Source organism: Symphalangus syndactylus, chromosome 21 (assembly GCF_028878055.3).
Source record: "Symphalangus syndactylus isolate Jambi chromosome 21, NHGRI_mSymSyn1-v2.1_pri, whole genome shotgun sequence".
NCBI classification, from domain to species: Eukaryota; Metazoa; Chordata; class Mammalia; order Primates; family Hylobatidae; genus Symphalangus; species Symphalangus syndactylus.
The window spans coordinates 86,550,803-86,565,337 of NC_072443.2; the positions used below are offsets into that span (position 1 = coordinate 86,550,803).

Sequence of the window (14,535 nt, forward strand, 5' to 3'; positions counted from 1 at the left end):
GTGAATCGTCCAGATTACATGGAATTTTGACTTGTTTTCCAAGGTTAATTCTCTTTCTGATGTGCAGGCTTCACCCTCCTGTGGTTTACATTTGTTCTCTCCTTTGCTCATTTTCTTATTTTCTTTTTTTTTTTTGAGACGGAGTCTCGCTCTGTCGCCCAGGCTGGAGTGCAGTGGCGCAATCTCGGCTCACTGCAAGCTCCGCCTCCCGGGTTCACGCCATTCTCCTGCCTCAGCCTCTCCGAGTAGCTGGGACTACAGGCGCCCGCCACCACGCCCGGCTAATTTTTTGTATTTGTAGTAGAGATGGGGTTTCACCATGGTCTCGATCTCCTGACCTCGTGATCCACCTGCCTCGGCCTCCCAAAGTGCTGGGATTACAAGCGTGAGCCACCGCGCCCGACCCTCCTTTGCTCATTTTCTTGGGGTAGCGTGGACCATTAAATCCAAGGCTAGTTCTTCTCTTGCTGCAAAACATCTGTGAGTGGGGACAAGTCCATCTGAACTAGATACACAGGGATCAGTGGGCAGGACGGCTGGTCATCACGTGGCTTCTGGGCATGTACATGGCCAGCCACGTCCCCTGCCCTGTGGGCACCTTTCCCCTGTGGACCAGCGGGACCTGTGAGGCCCACACCAGGCGACTTGATGCCGCTCTGGTCAATGGCAGGTCCACCTGGTTCCTCCTTCGGCTCCACCTGGTTCCTCCTTCGGCTCCACCTCCCAGCTGCCCTGTGGGCATGGTGAGCGGTGACCTCGGGACACATCTTCAGAGGACAATTCCGGCTGCTGGGCGTAGGAGCTATTTTCCCACCCAGTGTGAACGAGGAGGTAGAAAGAAGAGTGACCGCTCAAGATGTGCCTGTCCTAGTCCCAGAACCTGTGACTGTTACTTTCATGGCAAAGGGGTTTTGCAGATGTGACGGAGTGAGAGATGTGATGGTTATTGTGGGTTTGCTGGGAGGGCCCAGTGTAATCGCAGGGGGCCTTATAAGAGAAGGCAGCAGGGTCAGAGTCACAGGAGGCGATGAGAGAGAGAGAGAGAGAGAGAGAGAGAGTGAGTGACAGAGAGGAAGAGGCCAAGCTGCTGAAATCCAGGTGTCCTTGAGAAGCTGGAGAAGGCACAGATGCAGACTCACACCTAAGTCTCCAGAAGGAACCAGCCCTGCTGACACCTTAATTTTAGCATTTTTTTTTCCTAGACAGGGCCTTGCTCTGTTTCCCAGGCTGGAGTGCAGTGGTGCAATCACAGCTCACTGCAGCCCTGGCCTCCCTGGCTCAGGTGATCCTCCTGCCTCAACCTTCCAAGTAGCTGGGACCACAGGTACATGCCACCGTGTCTAGGGATCTGGCCTCTTCAGCCTCCCAAAGTGCTGGGATTACAGGCGTGAGCCACTGTGCTGGGCTTAATTCTAGGACTTTTTATCTCCAGAACTGTAAGATAATAATTTTCTTTAAGCCACTTCATTTGTGCCAATTTGCTACCGCAGGCACAGGGAACTTACACAATCACTCGGTGCCTGGCAGAGTATAGCCTCCCTCCTGTGACCTGGCCCAGGCCAGGACTGAGCTGGACCCACAGGCAGAGAGGAGACCAGGCAGGAGTGGGCTTCGACCAGCCTGTGAGTCTGTCCTTCTCTGGTGCCCTGCTGACCCTGACCTTGCAGGTACCAAAGTCACACAGGCCCCCCTGATTACGGCTTCACCAGCTTGAGCTGGGTTTCTGTTTCTGGCAACCCTGAGTTCTGCCTGATCACCCCCAACCCCAGCACAGGACATGCCCCACCTGGGTGCAGCAGCTCCTCCACCCTAGAGGAGGCTGGGTGGGACTGACACCCCGATTCTGTTTGCAGAATGAGGGGAACTGAGGTGGTGACTGCTCATTCCTCACCCCATTGTGGGAGGGCCCTGTGCTATCTCTGTCCGTTATCAGCGGGCACAGACCCCACAGACACAGGGCGGAGGAAGTCGGAAGCCCCCTCCCCACAGGGCCCAGCACAGAACCTCACAGGCAGGAAGGGGAAAGTGGTCTTGGGGGTGGGAGAAGGAGGGGTCCGGAAGGGCTGCGGCTGGGAGTCAGGAGGTCGTGCTCAGGGTCCCCCAGGGGTGAAGGCTCTACCTCTCAAGAGAACAGGCACAGAGGACAAGTCAGAACTAAAAAAAATATTTCATTTCATTCTGAATAAAAAACAGAACAGACAGAACTCTTGGAAATTCTGAAAACAATGTCATCGCTACAGCAAAATTTCACAGAAATCATCGCAGAGTGGGGACCAAGGCCAGGCCCTGACCCGCTGTGAAGGCTGCCTCTCCGGGGAGGGGCACGACGCAGGCGCCCAGTGGGCCAGAGAGGGGCAGGCACAAGTGGTGGCTGTGCCTCTCTGACCAGCCCTGCCTGGTCTTTTGGGACCTAGCTCAAAGCCCAGCCCCCAGCAGCTGCCTCGGGACTCCCACCGTGGCTGGGAGGGGCTGCCCGTCCTCAGGATGCCCCCGTGTGAGAACCCTTCCTGCTGCGGACGCTCCACATGCCCCTCTTGGAGTGGTAGTGGTGATAGAAGTTCCGCAGACGCAGTCGCTCCACCTCCAGCCCTGCCTGCAGGACCCTGGGGCCGGGGGCAGAGAGGTGGTCAGGACCCTGGGGCCGGGGGCAGAGAGGTGGCCAGGACCCTGGGGCTGGGGGCAGAGAGGTGGTCAGGACCCTGGGGCCGGGGGTGTCAGGGCTGCCTCAAGCCTGCATGGCCCCAGTGGGAGGACGGGGACTCAGGGCCACTCAGGGCCTATGAGATCAGGGGACAGAGCTGGTTCAGGGATGTCCCTGACCTTGCAGGACCCTGGGGGTAGGACAGGGTTTCAGAAGTGATGTGGGTGGAGGGGTCTCTCCGGGCCTACAGGATACTGGGAAGACGGGGAAGGGCAGAGTTCTCTCAGCATGTGGGCACCATGGGGGGCATAAATCCCCCTCCCCATTCAGAGGAAGAGGACGCAGGGGTCAGGGTGTCACCTCTGGGGAGTGGCGAGGTGGTCACCTGTCCAGGAGCTCCCAGTCTTCACCCCCCCACTGGTCTCGGAACTCCTCCGTGTTCATTCCTCCGACCCGGTCAAAGTCCGACTTGTAGATCCCAAAAAGGCCAAAGCCGTTCACCTCCCAGTAACCTGGGGCGGGAGGGTGAGGGGTGTTGCCCTTCAGACCAGGTCCTGCAAGGCTTCCCCGCGCCCCCCAGCAAAGCGCCGCTAGGAGACCTCGGGAGGGGCTCAGGTGCAGGGTCCCATCACCACGGGGGCTTCCGGGAGTCCTCCGGTGGTGCTGGGTCATGACCCTGGAGCGCGGTGCATAAACGCGGGATACTGGAGGAGGTTCCTGGGGCCCCCGGCATGGCCCTGGGCGTGCTGGTGCGGGGGGACTGGGGCTCTGGGCACTACGGGGGGGCACTGATGGACTCCCAGGCCTCCCCTGGGGATTGAGAGAGGCCCCGGGTTCCTGGACTTCACCGCGGTTGGTGGGATGCTGGGGCCTCACCGTGGGGGTCCCGGGGCGAGCTCCCGCAGCTCAGGCGCATGACCACGGGCGCGAAGGCCAGCCTGCCCTCCACGCAGTGCTTGCGGATGCCGTCGAGGATGTTGGGTGGGAAGTGGATGTGCAGGTCGCAAAGGAACACGATGCTGCTGGCGTCCTGAGGGGTTCGGGAGGTCTGAGCCCCGCCTTCCGCTCCTCCCCGGGCACACCCCGTTTTGCTCCCCGACCCCCATGCGGCCCTCGGACCTCTACCGCGTCCACTCCCGCCTGCAGCCCGGCGGAGCGCTCGAAGTTCCCGGTTCGTCTCAGGTACTGGTACCTGGGGAGTGGGAGTCACAGGCACGATCTCTGGGGGTGGGGTCAGGAAAACCCACCTCCCGGGGAGGAAAGCGGCGCTGGGTCCGCCCAGGTGGAAGTAGGGGCCGTTACCGGGGCAGGCGCGCGGCGCGCAGGGCCCGCTCCACGTCCATATCCTCGCTCTCGAAATCCACCAGGACGACGCTGAAACGCGAGTCCCCGGTGCGCGCGTGCAGCGCGGCCATGTCCGCCAGGAACTGTGCCACCCACCGTGCCTGGTTTTTCACTGGAGGAGAAATCGCGGGGCGTTGAGCTGACGCTGACTGTACGCTGGGGCCTCCCAGCTGCGAAGAACCTCATCCCGGACACCCACACCCTTTCCTAGTCATTAGGCTCCATGTTCCTCCCACGAGGTCTCCCGGACACCCCGAACCCGCCCTGCGCACCTGGCACGATGAAGTGAACCATCACGTCCTGGCGCCAGGCCAGGCGCAGTGGCCGGCAGAGCTCGGGGCGGCCGTCGGGGCGCACGGAGGCGGCGGGAGCGGGCTCCGGACTTTCTCCGTCTGCATCCCCCACGCGGGCTCCCGGCAGCCGCAGGAAGACGTACTCGGACAGTCGCAGGCGGCCGCCCCCGCGCTCCTGCAGCTCCAGTTCCAGCAGGAAGCGACTCCCTCGCGCCGAGTCCCGGCGCTTCTCCACGTTCACGATGCGCAGAAGGGAGAAGCGCCTGCAAGGCTCGGTGGTCAGCCGGTACTAGGGCTTCCAGCCTGCACCCCGCCCACAACCCTGGTCTGCCCTGGCCACAGAAACTCAGCCGACTTGGAGTTGGCGGAGGCTGCGGGCTCTGCGGCACAGCTCCTGCCCCTCCAGGCAGGCCCAGCAGGCAGGTCCACCTTCCAGCCACCCCCTCCAGGGTCGGGGCAGGACTGGGGGCGCACCGGCGAGCCCAGGCCCATCCTCACCTCCTCGCGGGCCTCCTGGCCACCACTCACGTCCCAGGTGACGTTTATGACATGCCCACCTGTCCTGTTACTCCCTTGCTCAGAAACCTTCCGGAGTTAGCCACTGCCCATAGGACAAGGTTCCAAGAGGCTTTTGTGGCATTCTAGGACCTTAAGCAGTTTCGAATTTGTGGCCTTCAATCTTCCCCTCATGCTGGGGTAGCAGACTCCTCCTCAGACACAGCCACTGTCCCCTCTCCTTTGTCCTGAGGAGTCCCCTGCCTGGGATGTTTGCCCCAGTCCTCCCAGCCCCTCCTCTTCCAGGTCCTGGGTCGCCTCTTCCGGGAAGCCCCCGACCGGCCTTCACAGCACTCCTTTCCCCCTGGCAGCAGCTCCGCTCCTGTCCTGATCCCTGAGTGGAGGAGGCTGCTTCAACGCCCAGAGCCCGTTCCTGGCCCCTTCCTCCTCATTCCGCTCGGCTAAGAACCTGTTTCCCTCCACTCTGCTCTCCTCATCTGGAGAAAATAGGACCCTGCCCTAGACAACGGTTTCTCTTCAGTCGGCCTCACGTCCTCCCTTGGCAGTCTGTGCCCTTCACTGGGGGATGCCCACCTGTGTGACAGCCGAGGGTCTGAGGCCTCCCTCCAACTCCTGTCCTTCCCCACCCCAAAGCCCTCAGTGTCACGGACTTCCTCCCCAAATGCTCTTGGTCTCTCTACACTGTTGCTCCTTGAGCCACACCCAGGTGGGCAAAGGTGGGGCCACAACCATGACCTTCCCATGAGGCCCCCATGGAATGACGAGCTGCTCTCAGGAAGCTTAGAATCAGGGGCAGGCATGTCCTCTGAGCCACCTAGGATCCAGCGCCCACCGCCCAGGGCTCCAGGCTCAGTCATCACCACCTTCCCTTCCTCTCCAGGCAACTGCACACCTGTCTGCACCCAAACCGGTGGAATTCCTGCTCTGCTCACAACTTTCCATCACGCACACAAGAAACAGTCCTGGCCCTGTCTCCATCCTCTGCCCCTGCCTCTGCCTGTCATCACTGTGCAACTCCTAACTCGTCTTCAAGGCTGGGCACAGCAGACGCTGCCTCTTCTTAGAACTCCACAGGCCTCCCCAAAGCCAAATTAGACTCCCCACTCCCACCCACCAGCCTGCAGGGAGGGCAGACAGCACCAGATTCCTGGGGCCTCGGGGAGACCAGAGGGGCCAATGGGGCAGAAGCCCTGCACGCTCCTCTGCAGTCAGGTCCTGAGAGTCTGGGAACGCCCAGGGACACTGCGAGGGGAGAGGAGGAGGGGCCCAGGGGTCCTGAGCTTTGCCCTAAGTGTCTCTGCCTGGTCCCGGAATGGGGCTGTCTGCGCAGCAACTGGCTGCGACTGACGCTGACTTCTGCAGCTTGGACTCATCCCTGGGCCCAGGTCCAGGATGACAGAAGTGGGGTTCACAGGTGCAAGGACGGGGCGCCAGCACCGGGAGGTCCCTGAGGCTGGACAAGTGCCCGGGCAGTCAGGATACCGAGAAGGAAGGGGAGAAGCTGGGGCTTCCCTGCGGTGGGGCGCGGTGCCTCAGCCCCCAGGCCGGTACACCACTGGGCCCTGGGGAAGGTCTGACGTGTCCACCAAGGCCGGGACCTCCTCTCCCCCCTCTGTCCCCGACCCCACAACCGCCCTGGCGCGCGTTCGGCCGCCCCCATACCCGCCGTGGCGCGCGTTCAGCCGCTCCATGTACTGAGCGGTCACGTCCACGGCCTCTGCCTCCGGCAGCTGTAGGTTCCCCGAAACGTTGCACCGCAGGTCGTTCCAGTCCGACCGCAGCAGCTCGAAGTCCACGGCGCCCACGCTGAACGTGCGCTGCCAGTCGATGGCATCCTCACGCCAGCGTCCGAGCGCCGGGCCCGCGGCCTCCTCGCTGTCCTCCGACTCGGCCTCGTCCCCGGGGGCCCCATCGTCCTCCCCCTCCTCCTCCTCTTCGCCCTCCCCGGGCAGCTGCGGCCCGGACACCTGGGACAAGCTCAGGAAGGAGGTCACGGGCCGTGCTTCGGAAGACAAGTTTGAGTCCACTGTGGGCGCCGCAGGTGCCATCGTGCGCGCCTGGCCCTCCTGGCCCCCTTGGGTGGCCTGTGCCCGGGCTGGGGGCCTCGGCTGTGTGGCCTGGGGGCCGCCGGTCCTGCGGCCGTGGGCCCGGGGTGGGCGTGGGGGCGCCCGCAGCTGCACTCTGGGCAGAGGCCTGGGGTGCAGGAAGACGCCAGGGAAGCGCGGCCAGGGCGCGCGCGGCGCTGGGGCCCGGGGGGATGCCCGCTGTCCCGGCCGCACCCTGGTCACGTACACCTTTGCGGGCGGCTGCTCCGCTGCAGGGCGCGGGGGCGGAGCTCGGCCCAAGAAAAGCGGCAAGGGGCGGGCGGCCCTGGCGGCCCAGCTCAGGGCCCGGGAGTGCCTGGGGGTCCCCTCGTCCCGGGGGCGGGGAGGGGTCGGCGGGGCCGGGGTGGCTCCGGGCTCGGCAGGGGCCGCTGGGGCGGGGGACTGGGGGCCGCTCCTGGGCGGGGCCGCCTCGGTGGGCTCCAGGCTGTCGAGCAGTTCCCCTTCGTCCTCGTCGTCCAGGAAGTCTGCGGGAAACGCGGGTTAGAAGCTCCCTGCGCAGGTGGGTGCGGGCCGAGGGCGCTGCGGACACTCACCGTCCGGGTTGAGGAAGAGGAAGGCTCGGCGCTGCACCTCCTCTTCTTCATCCTCGTCCCCCTCCTCCTTGTCCATCTTCATGTATTTATAGAACCCAAACCTGGGGCGCGGCGGGGAATCAGAGTCGAGTCTCGCCCCGCCCGCCCCGCCCCGCATTAGCCCGGCCGCGCGCCCACCTCTCCAGATACAGCGGAGACTCGCGGTAGAAGCACTTGTTGTCCGTCTCCATGTGGGTGAGGCGGGTGTAGTCGTTGGGATAAACGAAGGACAGGTACACCTGGGGGGTCGGGGGTGGGGGGCGCAGGGCTCAGGGCGGGGACCTCCCGGGCGGCCTCCCACGGGGCTGGAGAAGGCTCCGCGGAGTCCCGGACGGGAGAGGGGGTCTCCAGCCGCACTCACAAATTGCAGTCCCTGGTATCTGGCGATCGGGAAGTCCTTGACCACGTAGGTGGGGGCGTAGGCGCAGGGCTCCAGCACGTTCTCCAGGCTCGAAGATTCCACGCGCGGAGCTGCAGGAGGTGCGGTCACAGGCTGGCTGGGGCAGGCACCCCCGCCCTCGCCCCCGCGCGGGCCCCCTCTCACTGAGGAAAAAGGTATCCCTGGGGTCTGGCCGCAGCATGTCTGCGCTGGTCTCCTCCTGCGGCGGACGCCCCCCCACGTGGCTGGCTGGAGACTGGGGGACGTGCGCCACGTGGTCCATCTTCAAGGCTGACTCATCTGGGGGCAGAGGGGTTCCAGGGAGTGCTCAGACCCCCTCCTCCACTCTTCCCGCTCACACCCAGAGCCCATCCTGAGGAGCCCCACATCCCCAGAGGCGCCCGCTCGCACCTGTGTACAGGGAGATGTGGGCAGAGCTGATGACCTCGAACTTCAGGCCGGGCAGGAAAGCTCGCCACTGCGGGGCAGAGAGGGTGGGGGTCAGGCACAGGGCCGTGGCTGGGTCCAGGGAAGAAAGGGTCTACCTGGCTCAGGGCCGGGGTACTAATAGGACCAATCCCTTAAAGGATGCAGGAGGGGAGATGGCAGAGGGGTCCGGGGGGTTCCAAGAAAGGGCAGCAGGGGAGCTGGGGAAGGAAACCCAGAAAGCTGAGGGACCCTGGGAGCAGGGCCAGACCCCGCCATGCTCCCTTCCTCACCTTTCCTCCTCCCTCCCTTCCTCCCCCCATCCTTCCTTCCTCCCTCCCTTCCTCCTCCCTCCCTTCCTCCTCCCTCCTTTCCTCCCTCCCTCCCTTCCTCCCTCCCTCCCTGAGTCCCCCCATTCCCCCCCCCGCCTCAGGGTATGATTTCCAACCCCACCTACTCCCAGTGACATCACTGCCGGCCCCCTAAGGGCCAGGCCAGATGGCCCCCCACTCTACCCCCACCACCAAGTTGGGGCTCCAGGGGCTGTCTCAGGCCCTTCTGTTCCCACCTCATCCTGGGGCCTCCACAGACCACCCCAAACCGCTGTCTCCAGCCTGGGCCCTCTGCCCAGCTGAGCTGGGGTGAAACGTGCCCTCCACACACCAGACACAGGCACCATCGCGCTGCCCCCCACACCCACCAGGCTGCAGGCCCTCTGCCTTGCTGTATAACCCCTTCCCCCTTCCCCCATCCATCCCCACAGCCACCTCCCTGGGTTTGAGGACCAAAGGCCACAGTAAAAATCCTTCCCCCAGGCTCTCTCCGCTCTGTGGCCAGGGGTTTTTTCCTGGAATGCAAATCCAATGGCCTCATTCTCAGGACAAAGCCCTGTCTGTCCAGAGTGGTGCTCAGGCCCCGCCTGATCTGGCCACCAAACCCCTCCTAGTCTTGAAGACCCGATTCCTCTGCTGGGTCTGTTCCTTCGCTGTTCTTGTGGTCTGAAATTCACCCGCCGTACACCCCACCCCAAATTCTCTGCCACTCACATCTCCCTACTGAATGTCTCCATCCTCTCAAGACTCTACTCAAAGGTGACTCCTAGTGAAGCCTCACCGAGCCCCCCAGGAGGGCAGAGCAGACCCTGCTGACCTCAGGCCCATGGCCCTGACCATCTGCTTTGTCAACTTTGGGACGGGGACCCCCTTGCGGTTGTCCTGCAGGGAGGTGGGGGGAGTGGAGTCTCCAGAAGCTCCCGGGGGCGGAAGGCACTCACGCCCACTTCCACGTGGTCCGAGCCGCGGTCATCCTGCTTGTGCAGCAACTCAAAGTAGTACCTCCGGGAGGCCATGAGCCTGGGGACACGAGGAACAAGGGTTGCGCCTCGCCATGCGCAGGAAGCTCAAATTAGTGGAGCCAGGGAAGGGGGCGGGTGGCTCCCACACCCCTCAGGGCTGGGCCTCAGGAGGATGGCAGCTCGGCTGGGCGGGTGCTCATGCAGAATGTGTGCAAGTGTGCACAGGATGAGACAGCGCGTAACCCCCTCCCACGAATACACAAGTGCACGCACATGCACCCCACAGCCACTCACCGCCTGGGCTTGGACACCTGGGAGCTGAACTTGGTGAATTCTCCAGGTGCTGTCCACTCAGAGCCAGTCTGGGGGGTGATAGAGTAGGGGTGGTCGGGGGGTTCACTCTTTCCCTGGGGACACCAAGCCCGTCGGGTCCTCATTCCCAAGAGGCTGGTGGGCACAGGTGACTGAGCAGCAGGAGTCCCGGGAAGGCGCCAGGGCTGGGGTGGCGGTACCTTGCCCACAAAGGCCACAAGCTGGGCAGCAGCCGGGCTCTCGTCTGGACTCAGCCAGAACTCCGAGTTGTCGTCTGAGGCCACGGAAAACTGGACGTCTCCTAGTCCACGAGACTGGGCTCAGGGGGGTGGAGCCTCACGACACCCCTCCCCCGGGGCACCCTCACCCCCATACCGTCCCTCGCTGGGTGGATGAAACCAAAAATACGGAGTCCATAGTTCTTCCACTTGGGGGATACGGCCAACTTCTTCACGGTGGTGCGAGTCTGGGGGGGCAGTGACTGTTGCTGTCGAAGCCCCTGCGTGCCCTGCCCACCCTGCACCCCCCAACCCCGGCACTCACATGAGGGAACAGTGGGAAGTGCAGGTTCCTCCTCAGGTGGCCCACGGCGCCCCCACACCAGTCCTCAAACACGTGCAGGTTCACCTGCCCCTTGTACTGGGGATGGGGGGGGCCTTACCTTCTGCACGGCCCGCCGCCCCCCCAGCCCCCACCCTGCCTCCCAGCCCATTACAGGCCGAGCCAGCTCACCTCTTCCCGCCATGGGGGTGTCTGATGGGTGAAGTTCAGTGGCAGCCTCCCAGCCGCCCCAGGAAACAGCATGTCTAGGTCCCGACCTTCGGGCTGCAGGAGAGAAAAGGCAATGGGGTCAGGGTTGGAAAGGCAGGGAGAGAGTAACACACACCAAGACAAACCTTCACAAAGACCCCTTCCAACATGTATCCACACAGCCCTAAATGCCTGTGAGCCCACAGTCACGCAAACCCTGACCCATGGCACCTGGCACATACACTCAGACACCCTGGTCACTCTAGCCCACGCAGATGCTCGGCCACCCCACACACTGACTGGCCGGGACATTCATGCACCTGCTGCAGCCCCCAGACACAGAGCTCCAGATAGGATGCCTGGTGCTGGAGCTCACACAGATAAGCCGTGCCGTGCCCCACATGTCCTGTGTCTCATGCCCCCCTGCTGCGTCCTCCAGAATGGACAGGTTCTCAAGACACCAACACACAAGTGGCTTTGGGGTGTCGTCTCCGTGCACACGTGTTCTCCCCAAGGCCCTGCTCACCGCCTGCTCCTCTTCACGGCTCTCACTGGAGTCCTCAGCCCTCTGTGTGGATGGCGCAGGGTGGACCCCACGGCCGTCGGTCACACTGGTCAGCTTCTCACCATCTGCAGGTGGCACGTGAGGCCTGTCTCGGGCCCAGGCTCTCTCCAAGGCCATTCCGCCTGCTGCTGGGTTCAGCTGGGCCAGGGACCCACATGGCCGGAGCAGGGCAGGGAGGCTGTGGTGTCTCTCGCTAAAGCCTCTCCTTCTCATCTGCTTTCTCTGCCACCAGATGCCCCTCCCCATAGCGAGGCAACTTCTTCTACACCCCACCTCTAGTGGGGCAGCCCAGGCTGAGCCTTCCAGCAGGCTCTTCCCAACCTCCAGCAGGTGTGAGGGAGGAAAGCCGGGTGCGCCAGCTGGCGTGTGTAGGCACCCACATGCACCTCCATCTGGCCATTCTTGTTGAGTGGCTCTGCCTCCAGGAAGACTCCAGGACTGCCCTGTGCCCTCAGCACTTTCTCTGTGTGCTGGAGTGTTCCACGTCTGCCTCCCTTACCAGAACTGAGAACTCAGGGTTAGTGCCAGGGACTGTAGTCAGGAAAGCCAGCACTGTCTCTCCTGAAGGATTTGAGCTCTCAAAGTCTGGACTGAGGAACAGGCATGGATGCTGAAGCCCAGGTACGGCCCTGGATTGAGTGTCCTTGGGTAGGAGGACCACGAGGGGCAGAATTGGGGTGAAGAGAAGCGTCCCTACAGATGCTCAGGTCCCAGGGCGTGGAACCCCCTGGGGCCGCAGTGGGGATGTCTAGGTCCTCAGCTTAGGGAGGTCCAGGAAGTGGAGAGGGCTGGGGTGCAGAGCTGGCCTGCTCAGGCTTGTGGGGAGGCAGTAGAGATGTCCACAGGCAGACCTGGGAAGGGTCCCCGCGGGGCTCCCCTGACTTTGGCCCCAGGTCCCCCGACAGAACAGTCTGCTCACTCGCCCTCTCCCTGGGCAGCTGTTGGGCTCCTCTGGTCCTGGCCCTGGACTCAGAGGTAGCAAGTGGTACAGGTGCCCTGGGACGGAGCTGACTTAGCCTCAAGGGGTCCTTGGAAGAGGAGTCCCTATGCCTCCGCCCCCTCCTGGTTGGGCTTAGACCCCTGCGCTGCTCAGAAAACCACAGAGGCGCCTGCAGAGGGGGCTGGTTTTGTTCTGTGTCACTGGGCCAGCTGTGGATCCTGCCCTGTCTGCTGATAGCTGGGGTGGGGCTTTTTACGGATTCAGCAGTATCGGGGGTCTCTCGAGGGTGTGGAAGCTGTGAGGTATGTGGGTTGGGACAAGCCCCAGACCCTTGGCCTGTGTGGGTCCAGACGTCCCGGCGCAGGAATAGAAGACAGGGGCTTTGGCAGGTGGAGTGGCCCAGGTGTCCCCAGCCAGTACCATTGTTCTGCCCCCTCAGGACACCTGGCTCCCTGGAAAAGGCTCAGAAGCAGCCAGCTGGGGTATCTCCTGGTCTGGGCATGGCACTAACCTCCCTCCTCCAGAGGGGGCATTCTGCCTCTCCTTCTCCTCCCACCCCAGGCTTTCATCTGCGCCTTCCTGTCTGGAATGCTCTTTCCCCCAAAGGTGTATGTCAAAGATCACCATCTCCAGGGGGCCCTACGCCGGCTGGCTCACCGTGACCCCATCTGCTTTGTTCGTGGGTTGGGGTTGGGAGAGTTTACGCCAGGCTCCCCAAGCTGGGCCCATCCCCACGCATGGACCCCCACAACACTGGCACAGTTCGCGGAGGGCGCCCCCGCCGGGAAGCGTCCCAGCTGCACCGGCCACTTCACCAAGCCCCCAGCACACAGGGAAACTGAGGCTCTGCTAAGCGGGCAGGGGGTGGAGGCGAGGCCTGAGAAGGCCTCTCGGAAGCCTCAGGAGGGTCTAGGGGCACAGACTTCCCCAGGAGCCCACCGTCAGCCCCTCACTACCGGATCCAGGCCAGATCCCAGAGTCAGGGACCCTCTCTGGGAGGGTCGCGCGCGTCACTGCCGACGTCATCGAGCGTCCGGGCCGAGCCGAACCGCGCCCCCTCCCCCCAAATCGCAGAGCGGGGAACAGCGGGCGGGGTCTCCGGGCGGGTCGGGCCTAGCCGAGACCCCCGTGCGGTAGGAGGCCCGGCCCCCGCCGCCCGCGCCCCCCGCGCCCCCCGCGCCCCCCGCGCCGTACCTCGCCCGTAGCCCAGGCGCTGGCGCAGCGCTCGTCCCTGGCGCACCAGGCCCAGGTGCACGTAGGTGAGCCACGCGGCGCAGCTCAGCAGCAGCAGCAGCAGCAGCAGCTTCATCTGCTTACGGATCTTCTTCACCGGGAGCCGCGGCATCGCGGCCGCCGCGCCCGCCCCAGGCCGCGCTCAGCGGCGCCGCTGCAGCCCCCGGCCCCCGCCCGCCCCGCGCCGCATCCCCGGCCCGCCCCGCCGCGCTCAGCGCCCGCGGCCCCGCATGGTCCTTTGTCCGCCGCGCGCGGCCACCGGGTGCGGCCGCGACCCCCCCAGGCCGCCCTCGGCCGCGGGCCCGGGGTGGGCGGCGGGGGCGGCTCCTCGCGGTGCCCCCCGCCCGGCCGCTCCCGGCTCCGCGCTCCTGGGGCGACGGCGGGACCGAAAAGCATCCACGCCGCGGAGCTGCCACCACGGATCGGGCCCCGGCCGCGCGCGGAACCAATCGGGCCGAGCCAGGCCGCGGGGAGCCAATGGTGGAGCGCGGGGCGGGGTGCGGGGCGCGGGGAGGCGGGGCGCGGGGTGCGGCGCGGGGTGCGGGGCGGAGGAGGCGGGGCGAGGGGAGGCGAGACGGGGGGGGTGCGGGGCGGAGTGCGGGAGGTGAGGGGTGCGGGGCGGGGCTCGGGGTGCGGGACGGGCAGGGATGCGGGGCGCGGGGCGGGGGATTGGGGGTGCGGGGCGTGCGTCCACCTGGGCCAGGGAGCGCGGGGGCGCGGCACACAGACGCGGGGCTGGGAAGCGCCGGGGCTTGGGGACAGTGGGGGGCGGCGGGGGATGGGCACAGCCCGACTGGGAGCCGGGGCAGCCTCCTGAGAACAGTGACCCGAAGGACTGGAGCCAGACAACAAGGAGGAGGGAGGGGAGGAACCCGGGGTCCTGGGGGGCGGGGAATGGGGGTGGGGATGGGGGCGGGCGAGAGAGGCTGGGGGGCCCCAAGCACCTGCTTCAGCCCAGGGGTGGGAGTAGTTGCGGGATCTCAGCCTGCAGGGCTGGGGCCGCAGGGGGCCGAGCTGTCTGGGCAGCAGGAGGGGCCCCAGCTTGTGGCCCCCGCCCCACAGAGCGCGGCCTGATGCGGGTGACCGTGTTGTGCCTCTCACCGGGACCTTGTCCCACTTTGTGCCCTTTCTCGCCTGGTCTGCACCAACCCCTGCCAGTCCCTCT

The 14,535-nt window shown here is 64.8% G+C and overlaps 1 protein-coding gene across 3 annotated transcripts; it reads right to left on the reverse strand.

Annotated features, from left to right (window-relative positions):
- Nucleotides 1–2,148: 2,148 nt before the first annotated feature.
- B4GALNT4 (beta-1,4-N-acetyl-galactosaminyltransferase 4) lies at nt 2,149–13,795 on the reverse strand. 3 transcript variants are annotated; one of them, XM_055259802.2, is made up of 20 exons: nt 13,332–13,795; nt 11,159–11,262; nt 10,615–10,707; nt 10,426–10,521; nt 10,258–10,348; nt 10,083–10,183; nt 9,865–9,932; nt 9,550–9,628; nt 8,262–8,328; nt 8,016–8,150; nt 7,833–7,942; nt 7,610–7,710; nt 7,433–7,533; nt 6,457–7,363; nt 4,258–4,541; nt 3,944–4,097; nt 3,761–3,833; nt 3,518–3,671; nt 3,027–3,153; nt 2,149–2,603 (listed from the first exon to the last, which is right to left on the reverse strand). In XM_055259802.2, the coding sequence occupies exons 1-20, from the start codon at nt 13,480–13,482 to the stop codon at nt 2,480–2,482; spliced, it is 3,120 nt and encodes a 1,039-aa protein (XP_055115777.2). In that variant the 5' UTR covers nt 13,483–13,795; the 3' UTR covers nt 2,149–2,479. The 3 variants fall into 3 exon arrangements, 2 of the variants coding, with proteins under 2 accessions (XP_055115777.2, XP_055115776.2); XM_055259801.2 differs by lacking the exon at nt 13,332–13,795 and having other exon boundaries at nt 11,159–13,301; XR_008653555.2 differs by lacking the exons at nt 2,149–2,603; nt 3,027–3,153; nt 3,761–3,833; nt 13,332–13,795 and having other exon boundaries at nt 3,592–3,671; nt 3,889–4,097; nt 11,159–13,306.
- Between the last annotated feature and the right edge of the window lie 740 nt (nt 13,796–14,535).

Bases quoted from the DNA above. Each gene is read 5' to 3' on its own strand.
- B4GALNT4 (XM_055259801.2), bottom strand. From the start codon at position 11,443: ATGGGGAGGGGCATCTGGTGGCAGAGAAAGCAGATGAGAAGGAGAGGC. The intron at 10,708-11,158 runs GTGAGCAGGGCC...TCTCTCCTGCAG, and splicing joins GCCGTGAAGAGGAGCAGGCG to CCCGAAGGTCGGGACCTAGA. The intron at 10,522-10,614 runs GTGAGCTGGCTC...CCCCATCCCCAG, and splicing joins CACCCCCATGGCGGGAAGAG to TACAAGGGGCAGGTGAACCT.